This window comes from Podarcis bocagei, assembly GCF_964188305.1.
Source record: "Podarcis bocagei genome assembly, chromosome: 15".
Lineage (NCBI taxonomy): Eukaryota > Metazoa > Chordata > Lepidosauria > Squamata > Lacertidae > Podarcis > Podarcis bocagei.
The window spans coordinates 22,265,569-22,281,165 of record NC_138141.1 but is presented as its reverse complement, the minus strand read 5'-3'; the positions used below and the strand labels follow the sequence as shown (position 1 = coordinate 22,281,165).

At 46.7% G+C, this 15,597-nt stretch overlaps 1 protein-coding gene and 1 long non-coding RNA gene across 6 annotated transcripts in view; one reads left to right on the top strand and one right to left on the bottom strand.

Moving 5' to 3' along the window:
* Window positions 1-15,597, top strand: part of NECTIN1 (nectin cell adhesion molecule 1) — a 202,028-nt gene that overhangs the window by 169,711 nt on the left and 16,720 nt on the right. For all 5 annotated transcript variants that reach the window (XM_081172614.1, XM_081172612.1, XM_081172615.1 and 2 more), the window contains 3 exons: window positions 5,958-6,105; window positions 7,418-7,508; window positions 7,906-8,019. In XM_081172614.1, coding sequence (XP_081028740.1) covers window positions 5,958-6,105; window positions 7,418-7,508; window positions 7,906-8,019 — 353 coding nt within the window. The remainder of the gene's footprint in view (window positions 1-5,957; window positions 6,106-7,417; window positions 7,509-7,905; window positions 8,020-15,597) is intronic.
* LOC308574722 lies at window positions 7,658-15,113 on the bottom strand. Its single transcript, XR_014002572.1, has 3 exons — window positions 14,536-15,113; window positions 10,698-10,906; window positions 7,658-7,730 (listed from the first exon to the last, which is right to left on the bottom strand). It is a non-coding gene; the product is annotated as an uncharacterized lncRNA (long non-coding RNA).

Sequence of the window (15,597 nt, the reverse complement as noted above, 5' to 3'; positions counted from 1 at the left end):
AAAGAAGATTGGAAAATGTTTATTGGATATATGGGAAATAATTGTGTACAGCTGAAAACGCTGGCAGCATTAAGATAAATTCAACTACGTGAACAAGTTTTGATGGATGCAGTAATGAAATACTGAATGGTATAGTTTTTGTAAAATATGCAGGGATTTATGATATGTAAAATGAACCATGGAAAGAGAAGAAGGGAAGTCATTGATATCTTAAGGATGTAAAAGGAGTATTTTAAATTGTAAAACAGAAAATTTAATAAAAATTTCATATATATATGAAGTTGATAGATTGGCACCTGGTTCTGGGTGTAAACTAAGGGAGTCCATTGCTCAATCAGTTGGAGGCAGTAATGCTTCTGAATGTCAGCTACTGGAAACCACAGAAAAGGAAAGGGCTTCTGCACTCAAGTCCTGCTCAAGGACTTCCCACAGGCATCTGGTCAGCCACTGTGAGAACAAGATACTTGACTAGATGGGCCATTGGTCTGATCCAGCACACTCTTGTGTTCTTACTCAACAAGAGTTTCTCCCCACATAATTTAAAACAAACTCTTGTGGAAGTGGATATTGTTGGCACAGGGACCAGAGACCCGGAAGGGGGACCTGTGGCACATGTGATGCTGCTGAACTCCAGCTCTCATCAGGACCAGCCAGTGGAGACAATCATCAGGGATGATGGGAGATGTATACCAGCAACATCTAGAAAGGCAGAGGTTCCCTATCCATGCGGTTGAGCAAGGGTGGAAGACCTGTGGACCTCCAGATGTTGCTGGACTACAATTCCTATCATCCCTGACCACTGACCAAGTGGGCTGGAGCTGATGGGAGTTGGAGTCCAATAACAACTCCCCAGGTTTGGGCCATTGGCTGCCATTAGGGCAGTGCCGCTCCTGTACCTTTAGGAGTGGAATAGAAAATCTCAAATGTTTGACAGCACTCCCAAAAATGTCTTCATCCACGCAACAGTCACAAGTGGGAACAAGGCTGCCGCATTTACGATGGCAAAATCTAGCACGGGGACCTTTCGACTTGATTGTGAAGATTTGCTTCCTTCACGGAAGGCAGGAAAGAACCCTTTTGATGGGCCGCGCTGTCAGACCTCATGAAAACAGCTCGCTTCTTTGGCTTGCTCACACTGGCGTGTCACAAAATTCTGTTTCACATAATGTAACACTCACATGCCTGTTTTATGTCAGCAGATGTTAGGAGGAGGATAATCTCTGTAGCGTTTCTCCACACACACACACACCCCTTAAGACATCAGTCTTGGATGTGCTTTGTTACAAGCTACATATTCTATTCTCCTCCCTCACCCTTCCATTATTTGCAGGTGATCAGATCATTTTGCCCTCTCCCCCCCCCATTTTAATTTCCCCCCTCCTCTCCTGCAATTATCTTTCCCTTTCATCACCACTGGAGCTGGAAGTACAAAGTACCAATTAGCTGGTTTTCAACTTTAATTAGCTTGGAAGGTAGAGCAAATTAAATCCTTTTATCATATGTTTCAAAGCCCTTTCCCATCAAGCTCCCCCCCCCCACCAATGCAGCCTCCCCGCCCACCCCAGTTCCAACCCCCCCCCCCAATTCCCTGCCTTTGAATGTGAAGGTCATTTTCACACTCTGAGGTCAACCCCAGTCTCTGTATCCCCCGCCCACCTAACTTGGATTGGGGCCTTCCAGTTCCATGGAGGGAGGGCGCTGACTGAGACGTCTGTTCCCTTTTCATTGAGTCTTCTCTGGCTGATTTTACAGGGTGAGTTCTCTCAAATAATCTGCAAGGAAGAGAGATGTTCAGCACTGTGTAAAATCTTTTTGGACAGGACAGGATAAGAGGGATTCTGAATGCCACTATGCAAAGACTGAGGTTATCTTTGTATCTGACCTTGCAAGGAAGCACTGCTTAGTCCCTTATATCACAGCCCAGCCACTGAGATTTGGGGGGAGTCACTACTTGTGCCCCTGCTTGGCTCAGACGCAGAGCTCCTAGCAACTAGAAGCTGCACATTCCATGTTGTGGGTCCAAGCCTCCGGGCTAAGATTGTACAGGCATCCTCTTTGCTGAACAACAACTTTCTTGCTCCAGCAGGCATTTTTAGATAATAACTGGACTCAGTTTAATTGAGGGCTGTTGCTTGCTTGTTTGTTTGTTTGTTTGTTTGTTTGTTTGACTTGGTGTACTTTTTATTTATGTACTCCGTTTAAGATATGCTAATGATTAAGCAGCATTTAAATGCCAAAAATAAGCAAATAGCAATTGGAAATACAAATGTGACTTTGGTTTAGGTAGAAAGGCTCCTGGAATTTGAGCTGCTCCAGAATTTCAGCAGCACCCCAAAAATTATTTGGAGGGTGCTGGATTTTGCCCCTTTGTTTTCATATTTATTTATGGGGTTCCTTATAAGAAGATTTTTTTTTAATCATAGAGTAGGAAGGAGTAAGCCAGAAATCATCTAGCCAAGCCCACCAATGAATGCAAAATGGCTCTGCATTACACGATGTGATGGTGGCACCCATGACAGGTGTCGGCTCAACTACCTCCAGGGCAGATCTGCCCCACTTCCAAACAGCTCTTGCCATTAGGAAGGTTTTCCTAACGCTCAGCTGAAATCTGCTTCTACACTGCTTTGTTTCTGCTTTTCCAGTCCAGACTAGAACCAATATGCTACTTCTCTTGCCATGCAACTATCAAAGATGTGCACGGGAATATAAAACGGCTAAAACAAGCCATCCGATAAACAATACAGTACAATGAAATGAAATGAGAAATGGAAATTTTAAAATGAAAGGAAGACAAAGGCAGCGTAAAATAACCCAACAATTGTCACCTGGCTATAACAGAGAGAAGGGAAACAAGGCCTCTCCATGGTCTCAGCTGAGAAACCAACAACATTTCTCTGCTCCTTTCCTTGAAATCTTAAGCTGGTTGTTACAAGAACTCTGTTACTTAAGATGAGTGATTGAGTTTGCCATTTTTCTCCTTCCTCCTCCTCTCTTCTCGTTTTGTCGTTTTCATTTTCATGTCTTCACTATAAGCTTGAGGACAGCGAATGTCACTCACTGCAATCTCTCTCTCTGTGTGTGTGGTTATCAACACACACCATGGATTTTTTACAGCCAAGGGTTGCTCTGTTCCAGGTGTGGGGAAGCTTTGTCCCTCTAAATGTTGCTGAACTACAACTCCCATCATCCCTAGTTATTGACTGTGCTTGCTAGGGCTGATGGGAGGTGTAGTTCAGCAACATCAGGATGGCCACAGATTCCTCACACCTGCTCTAAGCATAAAGCAAAATAAAGTTGAGTTCAACATGTTAGACAGTCGTGTGTGTGTGTGTGTGTGTGTGTGAGAGAGAGAGAGAGAGAGAGGGAGAGAGAGAGAGGGAGAGAGAATATGGATTGTCTCCTGTACAAGTAAAGCTTAGACTCTCTGAATGTAGAAAAGTAGGAAAGCACAGGAAAGGTTGGGTTAGAACATTTTTCCTTGCTAGCTCTATTTATTGCATTTATTTATGCATTTCACTTATTTATTGAATTTATGTCCCACTCCACCTGTTTTTGAAAGGAGTGCAAAGTGGTTTATATGGTTCTCTGCTTCCTCTTTTAATCCCCACAATCACCTGAGGTTGGTTAGGCTGAGAGGCAGTGACTGACCTAAGACTACCCAATGAGTTTCATGGCTGAGGACTGAACTCTGGTCTCCCAAAGTCTTAGATCGCAGAGTTTTCTAATTCCATCCTTCTCTATGCCTTTCTTTCTTCTTTTTCTTTTCCCTATGCTTTTCTCTTTCCTCCTTGTCCTTTCCCTCACCCTCCCTCCCTCCCTCCCTCCCTCCCTTCCTCCCTCATAAAACATAACCCACCTCCACTTCCAGTATGAAAATGTGCCATTTCCAATGTACCACCTCATTTTGTTGTCTGTGTGGAGCTGGCCTGAATGCGTGAACAGGATCTGCTGAAATAAAAGTGAGGAGGGGAGATGGCAAATTCTAGCTGCATTTGGCTCATTCACACATGAAAGACTACACCTGAGGGTGCCCTTGTCAGCTGCTGAACATCCACGTGCAAACTGGCTTAAAAATGGGAGTCTAGCACGGAACCAGCAGGTCCTAGGTTTTTGGTCCCATGTCCCTCCCAACATCATCGCATCCCCTTCTACAGAAGGCACCGCCCACTCTTCCTCACCATCAAGGCATTTCCCCAACAGACCAGCAACGGCAGCAGCTCAGAAGGAACCTGTCGCTGCATGATGGAGGCCCGGCAGGATCCATTTATCACCCGGCAGGCAGCTTTATTTTTTAAAAAAGACGTGAGAGTATATCAGGGCCAGGAGAATAAAACAACTCAACAAAGACAAGCAAACACGGGAAAGATGACAGCCTGGCGAGATGAAGATGTACAACTGGTGGGATCACAGGAAGGTAGAGGCAGTATTTGTGTGCATGGGGGGGGTGTGCACATCTGCTTGCTGGGGAACCAGCTAAAGAAGCACCTTTCCTGAGCAGGTATAAACTGACTCAATATGGGTCAGTTTCTAGGTTGCGTACTGGGCTGAGACTTGCAGCCAATACTGATTTTCTGCTGCAAAGAGGTAGGAAGAGGGGTGCAATTTGCACAGGGTTGGCCCTTCTGCCTCCATCCATTCCAAGCCACTTTGCGCTCTTATTTATTTGTTGTTGTTTAGTCGTTTAGTCGTGTCCGACTCTTCATGACCCTATGGACCAGAGCACGCCAGGCACTCCTGTCTTCCACTGCCTCCCCCAGTTTGGTCAAACTCATGCTGGTAGCTTTGAGAACACTGTCCAACCATCTTGTCCTCTGTCGTCCCCTTCTCCTTGTGCCCACCATCTTTCCCAACATCAGGGTCTTTTCCAGGGAGTCTTCTGTTCTCATGAGGTGGCCAAAGTATTGGAGTCTCAGCTTCAGAATCTGTCCTTCCAGTGAGCACTCAGGGCTGATTTCCTTCAGAATGGATAGGTTTGATCTTCTTGCAGTCCATGGGACTCTCAAGAGTCTCCTCCAGCACCATAATTCAAAAGCATCAATTCTTCAGCGATCAGCCTTCTTTATGGTCCAGCTCTCACTTCCATACACTTATTTATTTTTCATTTATTTATTTAGAACATGTGTTGTTGTTCTTTACCCACCCTCCACTTCAAGATCCCGGGGCAAGCTAGAACAATTAAAATACAATATTTAAAACAGTTCAAAACAACTTACGATCACAAAAATAAGGTGGGTCCTAAAAATATTCATCACTTGTGTGTGTGTGTGTGTGTGTGTGTGTGTGTGTGTGTGTGTGTGTGTTACATACCACGCCAATCTCTAAGCAGGGAGAGACTCCAGAGGTTCCTGCACTTACCTAGGTTTAAATTCCTTGGGATGCAGCTCAGATGGTATCTTTCTGATATATGGCTTTATTTACGCATATATACAACCTGAGCATAGGAAGCAAGGGCTCAGAGTATTAACACTCCCGTAGATATTGCTCCCCCTTTATTTTATTTATTTGTTCACATGTTTCACAGCATTTATATACCATTTAATTGAAGTCAACTTTGCTATGAGAATTAAAATGCAAACAGAAAGAGTCATAGGAGCAGACAAAGCTGCCTTATATTAAGCCACACTATCCAGCTTAGTACTGCCTGCACTGACTGGCAGCAGCTCTTCAGGGTTTCAGGCAGGGGATGTTCCCAGAGCTACCTGGAGATACCAAGGATTGGATGGGAGGAATCTTCTGCTTGCAGAACTGATGCTCTGCCAGTGAGCTGCAACCCTTCCCTTTGTTGCCCATCAAGGGAATAAATGGCGTGATAAGAGCCTACCATGCAGAGTTGATGTAAGGGTAATACTCCACATTTGGTTTTTTTGCAGGCTTGGAGCAGTTCTGCAAATGAGAAATGATAGAATGCTGCTTATATGATCTTAGTGCCTAAGACTACATTTTCCTATTCATTACAGATAAGCCATTGCCCCAAGGGATACCAGGAGGCATTTTTGGAATCCTGGGCGTCGTTGCTGCTGCTGCCCTCATTATCAGCGTGGCTGTGACTGTCTTCATTGTCTACAGGCGACAGCAAAAGGGCCGCTCTGACACCGACAATGATCTGTGAGTACCACACGCCCACCACAACCCCATATCTGTTCTCCCAAGAAGGAGGAGGATCAACTTTGAGATTGCATGGGCCAGTAAAAGGATAAGGCACCAATTGTGGAAGATGCTATTGCATGGGCATTCCCTGGATTGAGGAACCGTGTTAAGCACCTCTAATAGTAGGAAAGAGCTGTCCGTGGTGCTGATCTTCCATGACACAGCTCAAGAGCAACCTGAGGCCCCCATCAATGGGATGCATTGAGGTCAGATACATCCAATGGAAGTCTAGTGTAGAGGATTCACTTTTGCGCTCTCTGGACCGCCCTTTCTGCCCATCTAGTTTCAACTCTAAGAGGCAAATAGCTTTGGCAAGTCCCTGTCCTGGGCTTGCAAGCCGTCATCTCATTGCTTCCCCTTTTAACGGGACCATTTTCTTAGTACTGGTAAAGAAAATATTCTTTCTTCAGAGGGCATTTGAACATACCTCCCTCTCTCCTCTGCCTGCCTGCAGCTTCTCAAAGCATCCCTGGAGATGAATAGGGTTTCTAGGGAAAATGTTATTGTGCCAGGACAATGCATGGCCTGTCCATTTTTGTAAATGCATCTCACTCCCCACTTGAGCCCATTCCTGTATGCCAGTTATGCACCAATGGCACATCAGCTTTGACTCACTCTGTACGTGGAGCCAGTTTTATTGTGGAGACTCTGGGATTGCTTAATAATATTCTAAATGGGGGGAACCTACATCAGCCACCACTGTGCTCACTCCTTGAGAGAAGCTCTTTGCTCCTCTCCTCTGTTCAGAACTGAAGTGGGAGTGATCCATTCCTGGCATCCAATGAAATATGGGCATGTCTAAGGGTGTGTATTCAGTTGCAGATAGGTAGCCGTGTTGGTCTGCCATAGTCAAAATAAAAAAAATCCTTCCAGTAGCACCTTAAAGACCAACTAAGTTAGTTCTTGGTATGAGCTTTCGTGTGCATGCACACTTCGTGTGCATGTGTATCTGAAGAAGTGTGCATGCACACGAAAGCTCATACCAAGAACTAACTTAGTTGGTCTTTAAGGTGCTACTGGAAGGTGTGTATTCAATTTGGGAGAGGCTGATCCAATGCAAACAAAGAACTCAGCAGGAGGGGAGAAGATGGTGGATTTCTGCAGGGATATTTACAGAGACCTTTCACGAGCATCATAGGAGGTATCAGTGAGCACACTGGCATCCAAAAGCACCACATTAGTGACCCTGTTGTAAGATGAAGGCTGGAACCTCGCATTGTGTTCCTGTGTCCTGCATTGTGTCTATGGCTGACCATTTCTCTTCCTGCAGGATTGACCTTCCCCCCTCCCACAAACCTGCTCCCCCACCTCCCAAGCGGAAGCAGGAGATGAAAAGCCACCTAACAGCAGAGGATATCCAGGTACCTTCCTCTGTTGCTGACCATCCTCACCTGAAGCAGAATGAAGCATGGTTTCTCCAGCCACTTGTCAGAATTGCTCTGCCCATCCTATCTGGGGAAGCCTTTTGGTGGGGGAGTCAATATGGTAGGATGGGTGTGATAAGGTAGGATGGTGAGGTAGGATGTGGTGAGGTAGCAATTTCCATAGTTCCTTCAAGGGATACTGTAATTCAGTTTGCAAATCTGGCACGGAAAAGAAAAAGGGGTGGAATGAAATAGAATTAAGGGGGAAAGGGAATTGGGGAGAGAGGGAGAGAAGATAATTCTAATAGGCAAATAATATGGATGGTGTACTGATAATATTTGTGAATAGTTGCTAATCTGCCCTCTTGAACTTTACTCACCCCACCAACCACAGGTCGTGCACTTGGACAACATGAAGGAGCCAGAGGAAGAGATCCAGAAGTTGCCACCACAACCCCCCTACTACGACATGGCAGCCACCGAGCCAACCCCTCACTCCGACAAGATGGTAAGGATGAGGGCCACTGCCTGTCCACAATCTGGACCTTTCCATGGATCAGGGATGGGGATCCTCCATTCCTCCAGGCACAGCTGGACAACAACACCCATTCTCCTTGACCATTGGTCATACTGATTGGGGCTGATGGGAGTTGGAGTCTGACAACATCTGGTGTGCCATAGATGTTTCCATTCCTGATTCAAGAGGAGGTCTTCCTTGCTCTCAGAAGGAAATGTCTCATCTAAATATTTTTTTTTTTTTTGTATGCAGTGTGGAATGCTGCTTCATATATCAGAGATAGGGAACTGGATGCTGGACTCCCAACTCTCATAGACCCTGACCATTGACCATGTTGGCTGGGGCTGATGGGAGTTGGAGTCCAAAAGCAACTGGAGGGCAACTGGTGCCCCATTCCTGACATACAGCTTAAGCACCCTGGTAGTCAGCTGGTGGTCCAGTCTGACTCCCTCAGCTATTAGGTCTCTCCCACCCACTCATCCCCAAAAGGTAACTTCCCATCAAGAACCCCTTGCTGCATGATGATTCCTTTTCTGGGTGAGAAGCAAAAAACCACAGGTCTTTCTTTGTATGATCTTAAGCCTGTCACTCATAGCAAGCAATGGCTGTTGTGGTACATCCTGTGAGCACTTCTCCAACTCTGTGAGATGGGAATTGCAAACCATTTCAGGGCCTGGGTGGATTGCCTGGGTATCAGCTTGGGAGAAAATGGTGGTGGTGCAATATGAAAGGAGAGCAGTAGCCCCTTTGGGATGCTGGACTATGCCATGGGACCAGATGAGAAAGGGGGAGAGGGCAGGTCCAGAGTCAACGGCTGCTGCTCTTTGCTGTTGGCTCTGGTTTCATCCCTCTTGCAGGACTCAGACCATTGAGGAGGCCAGCAACAATGATTCAGGGGGCCTGTGTGCAGGTTCCCAAGGGGGAGCTTTGCCTGTGGCGAAGCATAGGGCTTCCCACCAGCCAGCATGCCCGAGACTGGGAAGATGTCCACACAGAGCATGGAGAGAGAGGGAGGGCAGGCGGATGCCATGGCAGATGGGTGATCTGCCAGCAGAGCATGCTGGTGCTTGACTGCTAAATGAGGACAGCACTTTTTTCCCCTGAAAGCCCTTATATTGTATGAATCTGTTTCAGCTGCAGGCAGGAAGACGGTAAATGCAAAGCAGGAGCGACAGCAGGGAGATTAGTGGGGGGTCACCGAAGGCGAAGCGAGTTGAGTGGAGAGGCAGGCAAGAGGCCACTTTGGAGGAGGGAGAGGAATACAGAACAGGAGGGGGAAGGTAGCTTTTTCTCCCTAGCCCATGATGGGCTCGCAAGACCCATATGTAAGGGAGACCGCTGCTCGGTGCTTCCCAAAGCTGCACATTCAAAGCCTGAGACCAGCCCAGGTGGGCCCCTTGAGGAAGGTGATGGAGGTGACGGTTCACCCCAAACTGTGTCATTCTGGCTGCTTTGCAGGTGATCCAGAGCCACAGATCAGAGGGTAGCCAATGTGGTGCCCTCCAGACATTATTAGAACGCAACTCCCCCCATCATTGGACATGGTGGCAGGGGCTGATGGGAGTTGGAGTCTTCAAGGCGGCACATGGGTACCCCTGCCCTAGACAACAAGCTTCAAATGGTGCAGGGAGGGCACCAATTCACATCCCAAACAACAGTGTGCACCATGCAGATCATCATGTGACTTGGTAAATGAGGAGAGCAAAGAGCTGGGCTTTAAAGAGTCCTGCTGGTTCAGACCAACGGCCCACTTGCAACCTGCTTCCCGGCTTCACCAACCAGATTCCACTGGGAAGCAGAGCAAGATTATCATTCTCTATATTGTTTCAACGCTAATGTTTCTTATTTGCGGGTACACTGCTTCTGACCCTGGAGCTTCTGTACCGTCATTCCAGCTATCAGCCTCTGACAAATCACTCCTCCTGTATTCACTTGGGTCATCCTCTGTAAAGCCATCTCAGCTCGCAGCCAGCACTGCATCATGTGGCAGTGAGTTCTGTAAGCTACCTGCGCCTTGGTGAAGAATCGCTTTGTTTTGTCAGTCCCAACCTGCTGCCCATCAGATTCATGGGATGACCCTGAGTTCTAGTGTTGTGAGTCTTCTTTTATTGCTATTGATTCTTTTCTTACTGACGATAATTTTAGAAACCTCCATCCTGTCTTCCCTACCTCATCTTTTTTGGCTAAACGTAAAAGTCTCAAATAACTTTCCTTGCCCTTTACTGCACTTTCTCTACCTTTATGATATTTCATACAGAAACTGGCTAGGGACCAGCTTGCAGTATTGCTTTACCCCACAGATACCCACTCAACCGCTTCAATCTGCAGATTTGGCACTGTTGCAAGTGCCACATAATATCTGTTCCGCAGTTGTAATAAATCAATCGTTTAGCGTGGCAGCTCCCTGCTTGTTAGGACACCCCATATTCATCTCACGGAGCTACAGTTCCCAGAACTCCCTGGAAAGAGGGATTGATTGTTATACCAGTCTGAGAATTTTAGCTCTGGGGGGAGAATTGGGGTCACCTGGTAACTCTCAACACCTTTAGAAAACTACAGTTCCAAGAATTCGTCAGGAGAAAGCCATTAAAGTCGTATCACAGGCACTGTGTGGGGTGAACATAGCCTGAGCTTCCTGCACCACCCTCAGATTCTGAAATTGGACTCACTTCTGTGCCTTGTGTCTGCCCTGCTTGGGCTGATGACCCTGGACATTAATGCCGGTTGCTGTTTGATGTTGTGGTCAGTTTGCCAGCTGGCTCCTTTCCTAGCAGACTCCTAAATCAGCAGGTCCTCTGAGTTGGCAGAACAGTCCCAGAGGCATGTGGCCTCCCTAGTCCCTGCCAGGCAGGGCGGTTCCAGAGTCAGGCCAGGGACTCTGAGAAAAGCAGATAAAGCACAATGGCAGCATTAGTATGGAGGCAACAGGCGCCTGCACATTATGCGGTGATACAGGCAGTGCCGCCACCTCCCCATATCTCCTGGGACATAATGATGGCTGTTGCCAAATGGAATAAATGTCCATGGCAGCACTAGCAACTCAAGATGCTGATCTTTGAACAGATCAGATCCTTGGTCTGCTTAAGCCAGTTTTGTCCACTATAACTCCCAAAGTCTCGGGAAGAGGCATTTCTTTTGGGGGGTGCACAAAATGCACATTCAACATGCCATCTGCAAGAGGGAGGAATCAGCAGACATGGGGGGGGAGCTCAAATTTTGTAGAAGTGGGGAGGGGAGGGGAAGCGTAAGAGGAGGATAACCCCCAAAGGGCCCAGTGAGGACTGAGCATGCTCAGTTGGTGAGGAGTGTTGACTGATTGCTAGGGCTTAGGGAATTAGAAATCAATGAAGCAGGGAATGGAGTAACCTGGGAGAGGGTATGGCTGGCTGGCTGGCTGGCTGGCTGGAACTAAACAGGAGCACGCTATGCTGCAATATTTTGTTGCAGGCCCTTGTTGTATCAGTTTAAATCCAAGCACTGAAAACAAGCCCAAAGGCTACACTCCTTGACTGACTGAGGTACAAGCCTCAGAATGGAACTGGGTCAACCGCATCACCGCAATCAGCACAAAGAGGTCAACTGTAAATTGGTTTTCTCTGATTGTGTTCCATTGCAATTGGGGTCAGCCTTTCCACCTGGTCTCTAGTACGGCCTGTGTAAAATCAGTTGGAGGATTGTGGGCATCATATTCTGAACAAGGCCATCCCAAACAAGTTTTCATAAATTATCTCCCCCTGCCCACCTTATCATATATTTAGCGGTATGGCCCTAGCTCATTAAATGATTGCAACTGGACCGTTTGTGGTACTGTAGTTTATTTCTTAAAACTATTTCACGCCTTTCCTTCCTTGGGAGACCAGAGTGGCAAACGCATCAAAATAAATTTCTAAAAACAGTTTAAAACATTCTGAAAACATCTTCTTTGCAACTGATTCAGGGAAGGCCCATCCCATTTTGCCACATGAAGTAAAATGGAATTGTTGCTTCCTGCCCCCAACCCCCATGGCCCACCACGACTTCCGCCACTGGGCAGGCATTCTGCAAAATATTGCCATTCCACTTCTCTACCCAGGGGCAGGGAAGCCGAGCAGCAACATTTTGCTTGGCAATATATGAATTCAGCATGAGAGGAAGCAATGAGTGGGCTCTTCTCTTTGTGCTACCCCACATCCTCCAGAGAGAGGGAGAGAGTTGTAGGGATGGCTGATCATACATGAAGTTCCCTGAGGACTGGAAACAGTGTGGAAGTAATGCTAAGGAAGGGACGCCCTTCACTTTCCCAAAAATAAATACTGCAGTGCCGCCTCATTTCAATTTGATTTAGTCCAAGAATGTGTGAATGCACACCTGTCCCTTTGGTTGATGGTGGTGCAGAGCTGGAAACTTGTTTAGGTTTGGAGGTTGGAGGTGGGGACAAAATAGGGAGGGGAAGTGGTAGAGAGAGGGGAACCTAGAAAGAGTATCAGGGGAAGAAGAATAAGTGGGATGGCGGGAGGAAAGAGATGGAGCTTCCATGGTAGAAATGAGCAATGACCTAAACTTAAAACTCTGATCAGGGGAAGAAAATTATAATGAACGGAGAGGTTCTGGAATTCTGAGCCCAGAGGATAGGTGGCATTCTTCTGTAAGACTGGGAAGGAAATTTGCTCAGGGAACCCAAACTCAGCTGTCCTTTGACATCTGTCCTTCTCCCTATATTGTGATATAGCTTTCCATTTTAAAAAATGCATACAGAAAAAGAATGTAGGTTATGGAAAAGAATGTACGAAAATGCTGTACATTGGAGAAAATTGCTTTAGAAAAATGTGTATGATACACCAGTATGGAACTGTGTATATTAGAGTGAAATGCACACAAAAATGGAGACAGATTTTCCACAGAAATACTGCTTTAAAAAATAATAATATCACAAACTTGTGCAGAAGTGGCCATAACTAATTTTAAGATTAGGAGAACAGGAAACAGGGAGGGACCGAAACTGACATTTTTGTCCAATGTTTATGTTATTCCAGAATCAGGGTGGTTGCAGGGACTAGTTGCAAATTTCCACTGCATCCAATTCTAATTTGTCATTCCAGACCCTGCCCCCAAACTCTCTCATTCTGATTAGAGAACGAAGATGGATGATGAATCTGGTTCTCTTGCAGAGACAGGCCCTTGCAAGTCAGTCCTCAGACCCTGGGCATGCTCAGCGATATATTTTCCTTCCGAGCTGCTTCAGGGTGGCAGGTTATTATGGTCTGTCCTTCTCTATCCCCCCCCCCCGTGCTCTTCCTCCAGGGGGTACTCAAAGGTACTCTTTTTGTTGTTGAAAAGTGTGGCACTTACTGTAGCAACTTCATGGTGAGTACCAGCACCTATTTTTCTAGAAAAAAGCGCTGCCCCCTCCCATACAATTTTTTCCTCCTCTTGAGGCTCCTAGTGCTGATGTCAGTGGGTGATGTCTTTTTATCTACTTGTATGTTGAAGATCTGCAGGTAGCCAGAAGAGAAAGGAGCTGAAGATGTGAGCGTTTTGTAATCTCACAGAGCCAAACTAAATGTAATCCTGGCAAGAGCTGTGTGCCCAGGCTGGATTGCTGTTGAATCCTTACCAAGTGGAGGTTTAAAGGACAGTAAAGGTGGTGGGAGCTACAGACCTTTTCCCCCCACCACCTTTTATTTAAAAGAAGCAGCACAATCCAAAGTGGACCCAGGAAACACCTACAATCCAGCCATCGAGAGCCTCTTACTTGCCAAATTCAGAGTTGACCACAGCCCTATGTAGACGTCCTGGCAGAAAACGGCTGCTGTGCACATTACCTGTCACAAGCAGATTTTCCAAACTCCGGTGCTTTTCTTCTGGTTCACCACAGTGGTGCCTTAAAAACAGCTTCTTGACGTGAGGAAAACTCAACAGGTACAGTTTTGGACCACTGCTGCACATCTACGTGGGGGAAATCTTCCCCTGTTGAATTTCTTCCTCTCGGGGACTAAGAAATATATGGCGATGGGGAAGATGGGAAGATGGACAGGAGCGTGCTATTTAATCTCTCATCAGCAAAGGCATCCGAGTGTCTGCCATGTTAACAGAGAGCCAAGTCCGGGATATGGTACTCTGAGGCAGTCAGAGGCAATTACTCAGGAAATCAGCCCTTGTAACAACAGGCTCTAAAGTGCTTGTTATGGAGCCATAAACCTCTTTGAGTGGCTTCCCCACAGCTGGTAAATGGCTGTGAACCATTTCAGAAAGGGTGGGAGGTGCCTTGGAATGAAGCACCTTTTGCATAATATCTGTGACAAGGCAGTGCCTCATGTGGTGGGAAAAAGCTGAGAGATCATTATTGGGGGTTTGGGGGGGTAATAATGGGGAGGTTCATTAAGAGACTCCCCACCCCAATCTGAAGACTTGGCTGTATCAACAATGCTGCTTCAGCTGTTAATTTCCCAGTCCTTAAAGTTAGAGAGGAAAAGGGTCCTCTGCTAACAGTCCCTTCCTGTGTATGTTAAAAATAATAATAAAAACCACCTTGTCAAGCGCAGATTCAGGATGCTGCCATGTTTTCATGGCTTTAGAATGGTGTGTTTGATGTCACGGGTGTCCAAAGAGAGACAATACAGAGAAGTCTGGTCTTGGATCTGGGGGCCCAGGTCTTTGAGTATATTCCACACCACAGGTTTACACTGGTTCAAGAGTCCTCCCATCTTTCCAGGGGGGTTCTGGGAGCTGTAGTTCTTCTCTGTAGGGTCCACCTTTGAAGGCCAGCGAGCGCCTTTGGGGTTTTCAAAAGTGCTGTGTGTGGCAGCTGCTAAAATGGCTGCTGCGATGGAATGTGCGGCTTGATACAAAATGGCTGCCACATCTGAAAGAGCAGAATGAGAGAGAGGTCCTTTTGCAGGCACCATAGAGGATACTGTTGGGCACATTGGTGCCCATGAGCAGCCCCCAGTATAAATATAAGGTGGGGCATTTAAAGGTGATCTCCCTCCCCACTTGAAATCTGGCAGAGGACATCTGATATATGGAGCTGTAGCTAGGTGATCTTGCGCCCCTGGCAGAACCATCCAGATTGAGCCCCCTAGCCACAGACAAATTAACTCTTCTTTCCGCCTCTCCTCCTGCAGCCCAGAGCCTCCTGCAGCACAGGGGAACCAGTTTCAGGAAAAGCACCGACTTCAATTTTGTGCCCCCCTGTCACCTGCGCCCCAGCGGCGACCCACTTTGCCACCCCCTAGCTAAGGCCCTGCTACTATACGGTTCTCCTGATGGTGGTCTCGAATCATAGCAGTTGACTCTGAAGGGTTGTTGTTGCAGGGAAGAAACCAGTAAGGACGGCAAATTCAAATACGCTATACAATTGTTAATGTGGAGCAGGCAAGCAGTCAGGTCCTCAATGCGATGTACGATGCCGTTTTTTTTTACTGTTCATTTTAAACCTTTTTTTATCTCTTCCCCACTGTCATTCTTTATTTTCTGCCTCACTTTGTCTTCCTGCCCCACACATGACCCACCCCATACCTCTGTTTCTTCCTCCCTGTTTCTTTCTTGGCACGATCCCATTGGTTGTGTGTTTTCGTCCATGTGCATTTG